This window comes from Carlito syrichta, unplaced genomic scaffold (assembly GCF_000164805.1).
Source record: "Carlito syrichta isolate Samal-C Ts95f unplaced genomic scaffold, Tarsius_syrichta-2.0.1 Scaffold308169, whole genome shotgun sequence".
In the NCBI taxonomy this organism is placed as follows: domain Eukaryota; kingdom Metazoa; phylum Chordata; class Mammalia; order Primates; family Tarsiidae; genus Carlito; species Carlito syrichta.
The window spans coordinates 204,401-218,760 of NW_007252265.1; the positions used below are offsets into that span (position 1 = coordinate 204,401).

The window sequence follows — 14,360 nt, forward strand, 5'->3', positions numbered from 1 at the left end:
AGTTTTGTGGCTGGGCTCGGTGGCTCAGCCTGCAATCCCAGCACTTTGGAAGGCCGAGGGATTGCCTGAGTCCAAGGGTTCGAGACCAGCCTGGGCAACTTGGCGAGACCTCATTTCTGCAATAAATCAAACATTAGCTGGGCATGTTGGAAGTCCAAGGTGGAAGGATCGTGGAGCCCAGCAGCTCGACACTGAGGTGGCCATTAGCATGCCACTGCACTCCAGTCTGGGTGACGAAGTGAGACTCCAACTCAAAAAAAAAAATCTTTGTCCTCTTGTATTTGTTAAGGCAGGAATTCTATACCTGATGCTGGAAATTGGCATGAAATTAAATATAGATGAATAATTTGACTAAACTAGCTAAATCTGCTGTCAAAATATAGCTGTATTTAGAGAAAACAAAAGCACTTCTTTTTCTTGCCTGTTAACCAGAGGAAGCTTCAAACCCTCACTTTCCAACCAGTGAGCAGTGCCAGGAAGCGCTAACTTTCCAGCTACATGAGTGGATCTGCTATCGTCCGCTGACTCACACCATTAGCTGGTTGCCAAATGTTCATTTTTCACATTTTAAACTACTTTTTTTTTTTTTGGAATCAGGGTGTCATTCTGTCAACCAGGCTGGAATGCAGTGGCACAATCATGGCTCACTGCTGCCTTGACCTCCTAGTCTTAGGTGATTCTTCCTCCTCAGCCTCCAGAGTAGCTTATCTACAGGTGCATACCACCACACCCAGCTATTTTTTTTTTTTTAATTTTTTGTAGAAACGAGGTCTCACTATGCTGCCCAGGCTGGTCTCAAGCAATCCTTCTGCCATGGCCTCCCAAAGTATGAACTTCCTTTAATTGTACAGAACCCTACCCTTATTTCTTTGAGTCGGAGTCTCTGTCGCCCAGGCTAGAGGACAGTGGCACGCTCATGGCCACCCCAGCGTCGACCTGCTGGGCTGTAGCGATCCTTCCACCTCAGCCTTCCAAGGAGTCAGAATACGCTTCCATGCCCAGCTAATTTTTGATTTATTGTAGAGATGAGATCTCGCCAAGTTGCCTGGGTGGGTCTCGAACTGGTGGGCTCAGGCAATCCACTCACCTAGGCCTCCCAAAATACTGGGATTACAGGCTGAGCCACTGAGCCTGGCCTCTACCCTTATTAATGCAACTCTTTAAGCGCATTTCTAGAATAAATCACACTAATGGGGGAATTTTTGCCTTTTTAACAAAAATACCAATGTACCATAAGTTTGTGCATACTGAATGCTTTCTCCAGGGGAATCTTTAGAGAACTATATAATTCTATTAATCATGAAATGGATTTCAGTTTAAAAGGATTTTAATTTAAAACGAGAAATGCATTTCCTCTACTAATCAACATATCCAGTACCTAAATGCGCAAGTTCAGAAGGAGTAACATTTTTTAACAAAATGGGGCATGCGATTCCTTTAAGATGCAATTCTAAACTTTTTCTGAATTTATCCACGATTGCACAGTGGCTCTTAAAAAAGAAATCCCAACAGACTAAGCATTGCTTTAGATACCACCCACAAACTCTAGGTAACTCTATGGAAGTCCAATTCAGGAGGTCAGAGCCAGCTGCAGTGATGCACACCAACAGTCCAGCTAGTCAGGAGGCAGAGGTGGGAGGACCACTTGAGCCCTGGAGATGAGGGGCGTCCAGCCTGAAGAATACAGTGAGACCCTGTCTCTACAAAATAAATAACACAGCAAATCAACTGTTTTAGTTTAAAGGAGTACCATTTAAACGCTCATATTAATGGATATTAGATGTAACACACCAATAATTACTGAGTTATTCATTCTGTTTATTGGACTGAAAGAAAGGGAATACAAACGACTGGTTAAGTGCTGCGCACTCACATGGAAAAGGTGTATTAAAAAAAACCAGTAAAGCAAATCAAAGTTAATGTAGTTCCAACTGGCAAAATTTAAAGACATTTAATATACTACACATGTATAAAATAAGTCAACAAGTGTTCTGTAAATAATTAGTAGAACAAATGAAAATAAATATCAGAGACCTGAAGTTTTTATACTTTAATGAATAAAGCAAAGAAATTTAAACTACTAAATATAATCTGAGAGGCAGTTAAAAAAACAAAAAACAAAACCCCCCAAAATTTAAGAACACAATCTGTTGAAACATTTAATCAGTCCATAGCAAAGAGTTATTACATACCAAAAGCTCTAAGTGTTAACTAGTTCCACCACAATGCCATGTAAATCTTGACAATTGAGAAATCTTGAGATCAACACTTAAGTTCTTCTCTTGATCTCTACAGCTTGGTTTGTAAGTACATACATGCTTTTGTGGATCTACTCCCCTCGCCACACACATACGTTTTCAAGGAGCCAATAACATTTTTTCCATCTGTGCCTAAAAATGTTACGATTCAGTTCTAGCACATTGACCCTGATAATGAAATGTTTAAGTTAAAGATGGGGACACAATTTCAATCTTATAAAAATATACCAATATTAACCAAACCTTAAACTCAGAGAGGGCACTTCACATGTGCACGAGACTTTTAGTAAAAATGACAAGAACCTAGAACAGCTGTTTCCAGGACTTTTTATGAATTGAGTACTCTCTCTCCCACAGACACACAACACACACACACACACACACACACACACACACACACACTTTTATACTATTAGTTTCATTAAATCCAGGCTATCTGGATTAAGTAGATAGGGGATGGGTTTACAGTTTTTGTTTTTGCAACTATAGGGCAGCTACTATAACAATAGCTTAACAACACTGAAAAATCTCAATTAAGTTCACCCTGTTTTTAGAAAGTGTCTAAGTGTAATGCAAATTCACCTCTTCTTTTAAAGTTAGCAGTTTATATGAAATTAGATGTGGTTTCTGAAATGGAGTAATGTTTCGGAGAGCAACCCAAAAGGTGAGCTGCTAAAGTCTGAATGAGAAATTAAAGTAAAACTAAATCAAAATTTTGTATATTTTAGAGATGGGACAAAAAGGATATTAAGGAAAATGTCTTCTTTCCTCCCCATTCAAAAGCAGCCATTCTTCTGCTGTGAAAGAAACTGACAAGGATATTTCCCCTTTCAAGAGATGTACGATATATTTACCCACTGTGAGGCAGAGGTGATAGGGTCAGTTCTTGTTTGCAGGAACCAACATCCTAAAAAAGAAAATTTCAAGACGGGGAGGGGTGGGAAAGAAGGATTTTCTATTAATGTCATGGAATGCCACTCTAGAGGCATAACACTCCTAATAACAAAACTCACCACATTACTACTTGTGTTTTTTTCACACTAATATTGACAAAATTGGTTTTTTTTTTTTTCCATTTAACTAGTGGGCTATTTTAATTACTTAAAGTTAGGGAATCCCTTTTTGTTCTCCCACCCAATAAAATGGGCCAATCTGTAGGGACATTTCTGCAAATAAAATTTCCTCTGTTCCAACTACTTACCTGGTTTAATTATCACACATTTGTCTGGCCAGTAAGAGCAACAGAAATGTAGCTGTTATGAATACTGATACAAAAACCAAAGTGAAAGCTTTGTCATTCCTCCCAACTAACTCCCACTCTAATTCTTTATCACCACCCACGCACCAATCTCGGTAATCCCCAAATCTGACATTTTACCATTAATAACCAATTATTTGGAGGAAAAGACATTTAATTTCATACTTGCTCTAGCCCTTAAACAAATGTAACAACAACAAAAACATTTTTAAGCACATGGAAATGAGCCTACTAACCTGATTTTTGGAGCCAAAATTCTCCACTCTATTTTGATCTATGTGCAAAAAGTATTGGTACTTTTCAATTTATACATTTGTTAGTATCTTGTGGCTGGCTTCATAGTATTCTCACTCTTAAGCCTACTATTATAGAGTCTATAGCACTATCGGAAGTTTTCTGTTAATAGCTACGGATTAGAAAATCCTGATGTCAGATTCTCCTACCATAAAATCCTAGGCTTCACCATTTTTCACTTTTCAGTCACTGCATGGCAAATGTATGCAACAGACGTTTATAGCAAGTTGGCACAGCAAAGTACCAGTATATATAGGAAGCTGCCAGTTAAGACAGACCTGGAAAACAAACTCACCTAGCTGCTATAGAAACCTTTGCATAGTTGTTACTCCGTCTTAATAGGAGTTATGTTCTTGTAAAATGTGCCTCACTTTTACTCCACTTTTTTAAAGTGTTTTTAACTGTACTTCAGAAGCATTCTGAAAACTCAGATCTAGGGGTGGCTGGGTGAAGTAGACAGCAGAATCTGAGTGCCAAATTGCCCCTGAATGGGCACAAATCCTGGTGAATGTTACAAATGTACCATAGCACACTGTAACCAAATTTGTAAACAGCTGTGGAGTTTCTAAGCCCACATTTTGTTAGTGATGTTGCTGTAGAGACAGGGGTGTATTAACGGCTTTAGGGTATACATGAATCACTTAAAATATGAATGATTTTAACTGTACTGAGGTAAAGAGAAGTTGCCACTTAATTATATACAGTTACCAATGAAGAGTTTTATTCAAGCTTAAAGTAAAAAGTAATTTTAGTTAAGAAAAATGAAGTACCAGATAAATTGTAACATATAGTTATCTTAACTTAGAAGTATCAAAAGAGGAATTCTTTGATTCTCTAAGTGGTGGTCTATGCAAAATGGAGCTTGAAACTTTTACATACCAATTTGATAAAATAATCTGCTGACCACGATCTGTCATCTTCTCTTACTTTGGGGTTTTTGGGAGAATGCGTGCTATTTTAAGGCCAAATGTGTTTTTCTTTCTTCTCCCCTTCCCTGACTTTCCCCTTTCTCCCTGCTGCCATCCCTCTACCCCCCCACAAAGGAAGAACTGACATCCAAGTCTTTCTCTTCTTTGTAGATCCTGAGGGAGTCTATTCATGGTAACATTACAGACTTGGCTAGGCCTAAAGGGGAAGTTAATACAAGACTTTTTCTTCACCACAATCTTATCTTGGGGGTATTCCCACTCCTCTTTCCAACATAACAGCTGTGGTCACCCTAGTTATCCTCTACTGAAAAAGGGAGGGAACTGCAAGGGAGACTAAGGGTATCATGTCGTAATCAGCTGTTACAGGGTTTACAGGGTTTAAAAGCACAATGTGAACATCAGGCTTTTGGCTTATTTAAATGTGAAATTCTCAAAATTAAAAGTACTTTTCCATGAAGGAAACCCTCTCTTAAGCTAAAGGGAGGGGAGAGGGAAAGACTATCCACAGCACCAGTTTAGAATGAGGTTCAGTATGGCCATAGCGGAAACAACTGAGAAGGAAGATTCTTTAATTTATGAATCCCTATATGTCAAAATATTAAGGGCAATTAAGAGAAACGACTATGAGGGTTTAATCCCAGTTTTAAGTATGTCTGTAATCTGCTGAATTTTTCTAACAATCACAATTGTACTACATAGTTCCAAGTGGTTACATCTGCTGATTCCTATTCTCTTGCTAGATCACACCAAAATTGACTTCCCAAGTTGAAAACAACTTGGAGCAAGCTTTGTTGAAAACCAACTGACTACTGATCTCTCATGCTGTTATATTTAAAATTCTTTTTGAACCTTGAATTTCTTCAAGATTAGGTACTGATGTTCCTTCAGGAATGAAACAAAAGGGGGGAAAACCTTCAAAGCATTACTCTGAATTTCCTGTGTAATGTCCTTCCAAGCACTGCTTCTGACCATGTCTCGTGGTATTCCAGAAGAGCATCAGTTATACTGCGTATCTAAGTCATAGAGGAAACTGTTTTTTAAGCTGGTTTAGATTCCAAATGTATACAAATGAAGTCACTTTAATCCTATAAATACTTCTTAATTTATTTTTAAAAAATTGTGCTGTTAACCCTTTTACGGGGCAACAAGCTATGTGAAAAGTACAAAACTTTTTGTCAAATGTAATATTGAGAGTGCTTTTGACATAGTTCACTGGTTTATCATCTGGATCAGTATATACTGCGCAACGGGCAAGGCTAGAATCCATGAACCAAGCTGCAAAGATCTCAAGCTAAATAAGGCGGAAAGATTTGGAGAAACAAAAGAAGGAATTTCTTTCCTATCCAATGTATACTCTTCAGACTAATGCACTCCTTCTATCAAGCCTTCTAAACTGTTAAATAAAGTTTTCCAAACAAGCATTTAAACTTCATTACACAGAAGAGCAACAAGAATGGTATCCTGCCAGACAAAAGACAGGAAGGAAAAAAATATATATACTGAGTTCAATGGGTAAGCCTGAATGTAGCACAGTTCTTCACAACCGATGGGGGGATAATTCAACACGGTGTCCAACGTTCTAACGACGTGCTTCATCTCAACTGGTTACTATGAAGCAAGGTGTAAATGTTTGGCCCCAATCGGGCTTCAGAAATGGTTCTTTTTTCATGACGAGCATGTCTGTCCAGCTATCAATCATGTTTGTTTGCACCAAATCCCAAGCCATTAAAATACGACTAATTTTAAGTTAAACAGAAGTCGTCTGCTCCAAATTCGCCATCAACTATCCATGCTACTGCATTCCTCTGCATGAAGACAAGATGAAATGTATATGGGGAAGAGAGTGGGGAGAAAGATGAGGGAAGGAGAAAAAAAGATATTAGTTAGAAAGTTTCCAAGTCAGCATCATGACATTACAAAATATAGTAACATTTTAAAAAATCATATCAAAGCAAATCTTGACGCTTTCATCATAATCATCAAAACAATGTGTCTTTGCGTCCTATCTTAGGCTATGTATTATAGTCTAAATTCATGATTATCTTGAATACTGAAGAAACCCAAGTGAACAATCATGTCTCATTTTTAAAAATTAACCTTGAAATAGTTATGCAGAATAGAAAAATCTTTATGACAGCTTACAAGAGAAAAGAGGAAAGAGCTAGCAGTCTAAGGCAGAACTGTGCATTATTAACTACGTAGTTATTAATTCTCCTTTCAGTTGCTTGGTTTCAAATTCTATATCATCACCCTATTCCATTTTTTTGGGCGGGTGTATAACCAGTTTTATTTAGGTACAACTCACATACTGCACCACACACCAGTTTAAAGTATACATTTCAATGGTTTTTAGTGAATTCACAGGATGGTGCAACCATCAACAGTCAATTTTAGAACACTTCACCACCCATTAGCAGTTATACACAAACCCCGACCCCAGTCCTAAGAAACCACTATACCTAATTTCTATCTATGGATTTATCTTCACAATCTTCACAATAGTCTACTCTATTTCATATAAATGGAATCACAATATATGGTCCTCTGTGTTTGGCTTCTTTCACCCAGCATACTGTTTTCAATTTTGTAGCAGTATCAGTACTTCATCCTATTCCATCTATACTTCCTCAAAAAAAGAAAATACATAGTCCACAACTCTAAAGTATCATTTTGGCTGACAAATTATCTCTTTTGAAGTGGAGTTGTTGAGTGAAATATTTTTTTTATTTAAATGACTTCTAGTATTTTATTGTGCTGTGATTTTTGAATGCTCTTTTTTTGGTTTGTTTTTTTGAATCGGAGTCACACTCTGTTGCCTAGGCTGGAGTACAGTGGCATGCTCACCACCACTGCAGCCTTGAGTGGGCTCAGGCAATCTATCTGCCTCAATTTTCTAAGTAGTTGGAACCATAGGCGCATGCCACCACGCCTGGCTGATTTTTTAATTTATTGTAGAGACAAGGTTTCACACCAAGTTGCTCAGGCTATCCTCTCATCTCGGCCTCCCAAAGTGCTGGGATTATAGGTGTGAACCACCACGCCCAGCTGAATGTCATTTTCTTCAGTTTCATCTTACGTTTTCCAGAAGTTCGATTCCAAACAGATACTACTTTTATCAGGAAAAAGATCACTTCAAGGGTGGGAAAACACCCCAGGGGATATTTTCAAAAAGGGCATATAACCAAGCATCTCATTATTAGATTGTTTTTCTATTTTAGGTAACAATAAAAATCTTTTTAGGGCTATATTCATGTTGTCAAAGCACAATGGAAAATTGCTAAATTGGACCCAGATGTTACAACTGAGCCAAAATTTGACTCACCCACCAAAGTGAGTATACACAAATTCACCAAACAGCAATGCAACTCTTATTCCACTACAATGGAAGCAAAAAATAATACCCTCTTATGGAACAAATCTGTTATTATATATCTAATATTTTTTCTACTTCTTCAAGTCAAATATTTATATGAAGAAATAACTGTCAAATGACTAATAATGTTAGGCAAACAGTTGTAGATCTATAAAGATTTTGGGTTTGCAGGCCTAACATCCAGAGAAGGTAAAAACTTCTGGTCTTAGTTGATTTTCTAGAGCAATGTTAGAATGTCATGTTGTGATCTACAATACAAAAAGGTCCTTCAAGGTTCTGAGCAAATGAATAGGGAGTTTTTTGGGGTTTTTTTTAGTTGGGAGTCTCACTCTGTCGCCTAGACTGGAGCAGTGGCATGCTCACTGTCAGTGCAGCCTCGACCTGCTGGGATCAGGCGAACCTTCTGCCTTAACCTTCCAAGTAGCTGGAACTATAGGCATGGGCCACCACGCCTGGCTAATTTTTTGATTTATTGTAGAGATGAGGTCTCACCAAGTTGCCCAGGCTGGTCTCAAACCCATGGGCTCAGGTAATCCTGTCACCTCAGCCTCCCAAAGTGCCGGGATTATAGGCATGAGCCACACCATGCCCGGCTGAACAGGAAGTTCTTAAGGTTTTTGACCTATGTACTCTTCATGCTCTGTGTTCTTGAAATCTCTGGCTGTATATCTCACTTGCCAGTGAGATTTGGTCAAGCCTTCTAGGGTTTATACCAAAAAGGCAAAAACCAAGTGCTGGGAATATTTTTCCAACTATACATGCTACCTTGATAATCCTCCTCCACGAGAATCATTTAACTGAGAGCAGTTAGTTATCTTTCTTACTAAATCATTTAGGTGGCACATACTAAACAAACAAAAACTTGTTTGTCTATTCCTAGGTAAATTACTTCCTTCTAAACAAACTGAACATTTTACTTGCTTTGTTTGAAAACAAAGATAATTCACTTATATAGAAATTAATTAGCCTTGCCATGATTCAGCTTCCTTACCTCTAAAAATGTTGATTAAAAATACTTCTCTTTTAGAACTGTGACAGTTCTATGCAAGACAGTGTATATAAAGAGACTAACATGCTGCTTGGCACACAGGTACATGGTAAATTTTTAATTCCCTTTTCCTTTCCTATATCCACCAAGCATGGTTCATGTTAATATGCTACATAAATAAAATCCATAATCAAGATCATAAAACTTTCTGAAGTTGTTCAAATTTTGTATACTGGCTAGTTCTCATATGTTTAAATGTCCTCCTACAATATTACATTTAGGTACGTGATGAAGCAAGATTTTCAATAAGATCTTTAAAGTGAAACTACAAAATAGCTAACTAGATATAAATGAGATGTTACAGTCCAGCTTATTCTCTCCACTATCCCCTCAAAAACAACCACTATTGGCTCTTGGATGACTTAAACTACTGTGGAGTGTGACAGAGTACAATGTCTAAAATAGAAAATAGATCACACACCACACACTTTAAATAAATTACTACTTAGAAGTGCTTTAACTTCATAATAAGCTGAGACAAGACACGGGAACAATGTACAATATTATTACCTTCAATATTCTGGTGGTCTATAAAAGGTGCTGGTCCCCATATTCTAACAGTGCCATCATCTGAGGCGCTGGCCATCATGGATGGAATCTGTGGGTTCCAGCTCACACAGTTTACTGTACGTGTATGCCCTGTCAGCTCCGCAATTGGCAGTTCACTACGTTTGTGCCAGATGTAAACCTTATGATCTGTATACACAATAATTGAGAGAAAGTTAGAGAGATGTTTTACATCAACAAAACAAAGCAACTGGTCTTAAATCTGCCATTCACTACACATAGAATACAGCATGAATAGTTTAACAAATTACCTTTTAAAAAGCCATTTGAATAAAATACACATTTTCCCCCCATCAGTTCTCATCAAGTCACCAAAAAAAAAAAAAAAAAAAAAAAAAAAAGACTATCTGCAATATTGTCACTACATGAGTAATAATTACAAATCAGCCTTTAAACATAAGCAAATCCAGGATGGATGATGATAAATTTCATGGAAATGTGAAGTGACAGAAAAGTAATGTATCCAAACTCAAAAATAGCAACAATGAAGATGATGACTAAACCTTTACTGGCTGCTCACAAAAGTACTAGGTACCAAGGACTTTAAGTACATTATTATTATTATTATTATTATTATTATTATTTTGAGTTGGAGTCTCACTCCGTCGCCCAGACTGGAGTGCAGTGGCCACTCCCGGCCACCGCAGCCTCGACCTGCTGGGCTCCGGTGATCCTTCCGCCTCAGCCTTCCAAGTAGCTGGAATTACAGGCGCGCGCTACCGTGCCCAGCTAATTTTTTGATTTATTGTAGAGATGAGGTCTCCCCAGGTTGCCCAGGCGGGTCTCGAACCCGCGGGCTCAGGTAATCCACTCACCCCAGCCTCCCAAGGTGCGGGATTACAGGCTGAGCCACTGAGCCCAGCTTTTTAAGTACATTATTTAATCTATATCACTATCCCATAAAGTGAGTACTATGCTTACCCCTTTGGAAGGTGATCAAAGCACTGACAGGTAAGTGGTCTGCTCAAGTTTTACAGCCAATAAATGGTAAAGGGGGATTCAAATCTACACACCCCCGCTCAAGAGCTGACTAGTGAGTCTAGACAATGGTTCCTTATCTGCACGGTAATATGGCTTTGTAGTAGACCATTATAATCTCATGAAGTAACTGTACAAACCAAAATACACTATAGCTTGTTTCTGTGATAGATCATTCTTCAAAAAAGACAACCAAAAAACAAAAAAAAGGTTTTTAAAACCATAAAAAAAAAAAAAACCAAGTAATATATATCGTGTGTCAGCTGAGAAAATGGGATCTGGAATCAGACTACACAAGATCACACTTCCTTGAGCACTGACAAGTTGTGGAACTTTGGGCAAGTCTCCCACTCATTGCAACTCTTCATCTGTAAATGAAAACACTTAAAGCCTCATCATATTGTTATGAGGATTAAATATGTTTGTGTATTAAAAGGTGTTTTGAACAGAATCAACACATTTTACTGTGAAGAGATTAAGTATAAAAGTGATGGTTCTTGAACAGAAGGCAGAATCCCAGGGAAAATTAGAAAGGTGGTTAATCTGATAATGTATGAGTCAACTATGTGGTCAATGTGGAAATTCTCAGTGGCTGTGCTGCCAATAGAAGAAACCTTAGAGAATGTGCCCTGGTTTCAAAACTTCTGACATAAAGAGCTGGGACAGAATCTGAACTTTTTTTTTGTGAAGCAAAAACTAGAAGGCACTCATCGAATAACTGAATTTATCTTTCATAGAAGGTATTTGTTGTTCAATGCTTTATTTTTCATTAAGCTCTTCCATTCAAGAATGTTGTTCAATTATTTTGAACATAATTTTTTGGGGGGGTAAAATGAAATAGGAAAGAAGGAAAAAGAAAATGTGGATTAACTGCATTTCCTTTCTGAACTGAAGAGGTCTTCAACGAGAAAGATCATGGGTTAAAGTGTGAATGCAATTAAAATATTCAAACATTTGAGGGGAAAATGCCCTTATGAAGACATATTACAAGGAGGGATATTTGCTCAAGAGGCAAGAAAAATAGGATTTGATGTAATCAAGGTCAGAATGACAGGCTTTATGATCAAGCTCTGCTTGCTGTATCAGTCTGGGAAATCCAGTGCTTATGCAGTGGGAAAAAAAAAAGTTCAGTATTTCTATATATTGTTAGCACAATGAAAAAGCATTAGCAATGGTAAAACTTTTTTGGAAAACGATTTACTAATTGCTCTGTTTTATACTGGCATTTATTTTATCTTATTTTTGAGTCAGAGTCTCACTCTGTCGCCCAGGATGGAGTGCAGTGGCATGCTTATGGCCACCCCAGCCTCAACCAGCTGGGCTCAGGCGATCCTTCTGCCTCAGCCTTCCAAGCAGCTGAAACTATAGGCATGCACCACCACACCTGGCTAAGTTTTTGATTTATTGTAGAGACAAGGACTTGCCAAGTTGCCCAGGCTGGTCTCAAACCCCTGGACTCAGGCAATCCTCTTGCTTGGATCTCCCAAAGTGCTTGAATTACAAGTGTGAACCACTGTGCCAGGCTGCATACTGGCATTTAGGTATATGGAGATTTAGAAGGTCCTTGAAATGTTTCTTGCAATGAGTGGCAAATAGATTACTGCTCATCTGAAGAGATACCATATTCACTACATTCTTTTTTTTTTTTGAATTGGTGTCTCACTCTGCCACCCAGGTTGGAGTGCAGTGGCACAATAATCACTACTGTAGCCTGGGTCTGCTGGTGATCCTTCCTCCTCTGCCTTCCAAGTAGCTGGAACTACAGGCGTGCACTTCCACAATGAGCTGATTTTTTAAAATGTATTGTAGAGACAAGGAGGTCTTGCCAAGTTCCCCAGGCTGGTCTTGAACCCCTGGGCTCAGGCAATCTTCTCATCTCTGCCTCCCAAAAATGCAGGGTTATAGGCATGAGCCACCATGCCTGGCATTTTCACTATATTCTACTGGTGTTTCAAAACATTTTCAGAGCCATTCTAAACCACTTGAGTCAGGAAAACCAATCTCTTTAACTTCTAGTTGTCTCATTTTTAGCCCTAAATAGAATGTAATGTGTTTTAATTATAATATTCATCAGGTTTGGTTCTAAGTTAGTCTGGCTTAAAAAAAGTTCAGCATCACAAAGGATAATAGTAGCCATACATATTTTTAAGCACCTCTAGGATACCTATTTTGAGAAAGAGCTATGGGGGAAGAGATCTTAAGAATAAGAGGAACTAATATGCAAGTAAAAGGCTTAATATATTTAGACCAGGCCGGGCTCGGTGGCTCAGCCTGTAATCCCAGCACTTTGGGAGGCTGAGGTGAGAGAATTGCCTGAGCCCGCGGGTTCGAGACCCACCTGGGCAACTTGGGGAGACTTCGTCTCAACAATACAATTTAAAAAAAAACTAGCCGGGCGTGGTAGTGCGCGCCTGTAGTTCCAGCTACTTGGAGGCTGAGGCGGAAGGATCGCCGGAGCCCAGCAGGTCGAGGCTGTGGTGGCCGGGAGCGGCCACTGCACTCCAGTCTGGGCGACAGAGTGAGACTCCAACTCAAAAACAAAACAAAACAAAACATATATTTAGACCATAGGAAAAGTCAATTAGAAACCCATGGAAAATCTGGAAGACATAACATGGTTAAACAGGTAAAAAATAATTTGACAATTTTTTTTTTGAGTTGAAGTCTCACTCCATCACCCAGGCTGGAATGCAGTAGCACACTCACGGCCACCCCAGCATCAACCTGCTGGGCTCAGATGATCCTCCTGCCTCAGCCTTCCAAGTAGCTAGAACTACAGGCATGCGCCACAACACACGGCTAACAATTCATATCTTAATTAGACTGACTTTAGATATATGCTTGCCGAAATACTGATGCTTTTAGAGTAGAAAAAAAGTATGAAGTATGAAGAAAAAACGTTTATTCAAAAGGACAGTAATAGGAACAATCCTGCTAATTTCAGTTTTTCTGAAACCATAAGGATTATTAAACTGAAGTATTCTCTATGGCCACTGACGCAGTAAAGAAGATCTAACTATAGCCAATTCAGTCCAAGTTCAGGTAAGACATCCTAATTAACCTTGACTTTTTAGACACTACCAATGCTTAGCCAATCAGTTCCATGAAAACACAAGCCAACATATAAAAGTATAATGATTTAACTAAATCTTGATTTGGCACATGCACCAGACATACCTTTCTTCACATGGTCAGAATAAGTACTACTGATTCGTGACAATAAGGAAGGCTCAAGTCATTACAAAAAAGGGAAAATTAACAGTGCAACGGATGAATAACTTACAAAAATTTTAATTTAATCTTGAATCTGCTTAGAGATATGCCTTCAAAAACTGAAACTGCATTACTACTTCAATACCAATATATGTAAACCGATAGGGACACAAACACTTGCCTTCACTGCCACTAGCGATGAAGTCTTCATTATGGCCTCCAAAACATGAATGAATTGTATAAAACCCTTGTGTAACACCTTGATACTTTCTTACTAAAACTCTGTCTTGCAAGTCCCATAAATGAACTCCCTGCAGGCAAAACAGAATACAGGTATTTATTATAGCTCAACTCAAAATAATTTTAAAAAGTAGTCTAAATATCCCCGTGTCTGATGGAAAATTTTCATTTTCTATTTATATAAAATACCAATATTCTGATT

General features: G+C 38.4%; 1 protein-coding gene across 3 annotated transcripts in view; it reads right to left on the reverse strand.

The window, feature by feature from the left end:
- Positions 1–1,803: 1,803 nt before the first annotated feature.
- WDR26 (WD repeat domain 26) overlaps positions 1,804–14,360 on the reverse strand; it is a 44,242-nt gene continuing 31,685 nt past the window's right edge. For 2 of the 3 annotated variants that reach the window (XM_008065163.1, XM_008065162.1), the window contains exons 11-13: positions 14,100–14,229; positions 9,671–9,856; positions 1,804–6,544 (exon numbers count right to left, since the gene is read on the reverse strand). In XM_008065163.1, coding sequence (XP_008063354.1) covers positions 6,519–6,544; positions 9,671–9,856; positions 14,100–14,229 — 342 coding nt within the window. In that variant the 3' untranslated portion in view covers positions 1,804–6,518. Of the gene's footprint in view, positions 6,545–9,670; positions 9,857–13,957; positions 14,230–14,360 lie in introns of those variants that run through there. The other variant, XM_021716106.1, reaches the window with a different exon arrangement.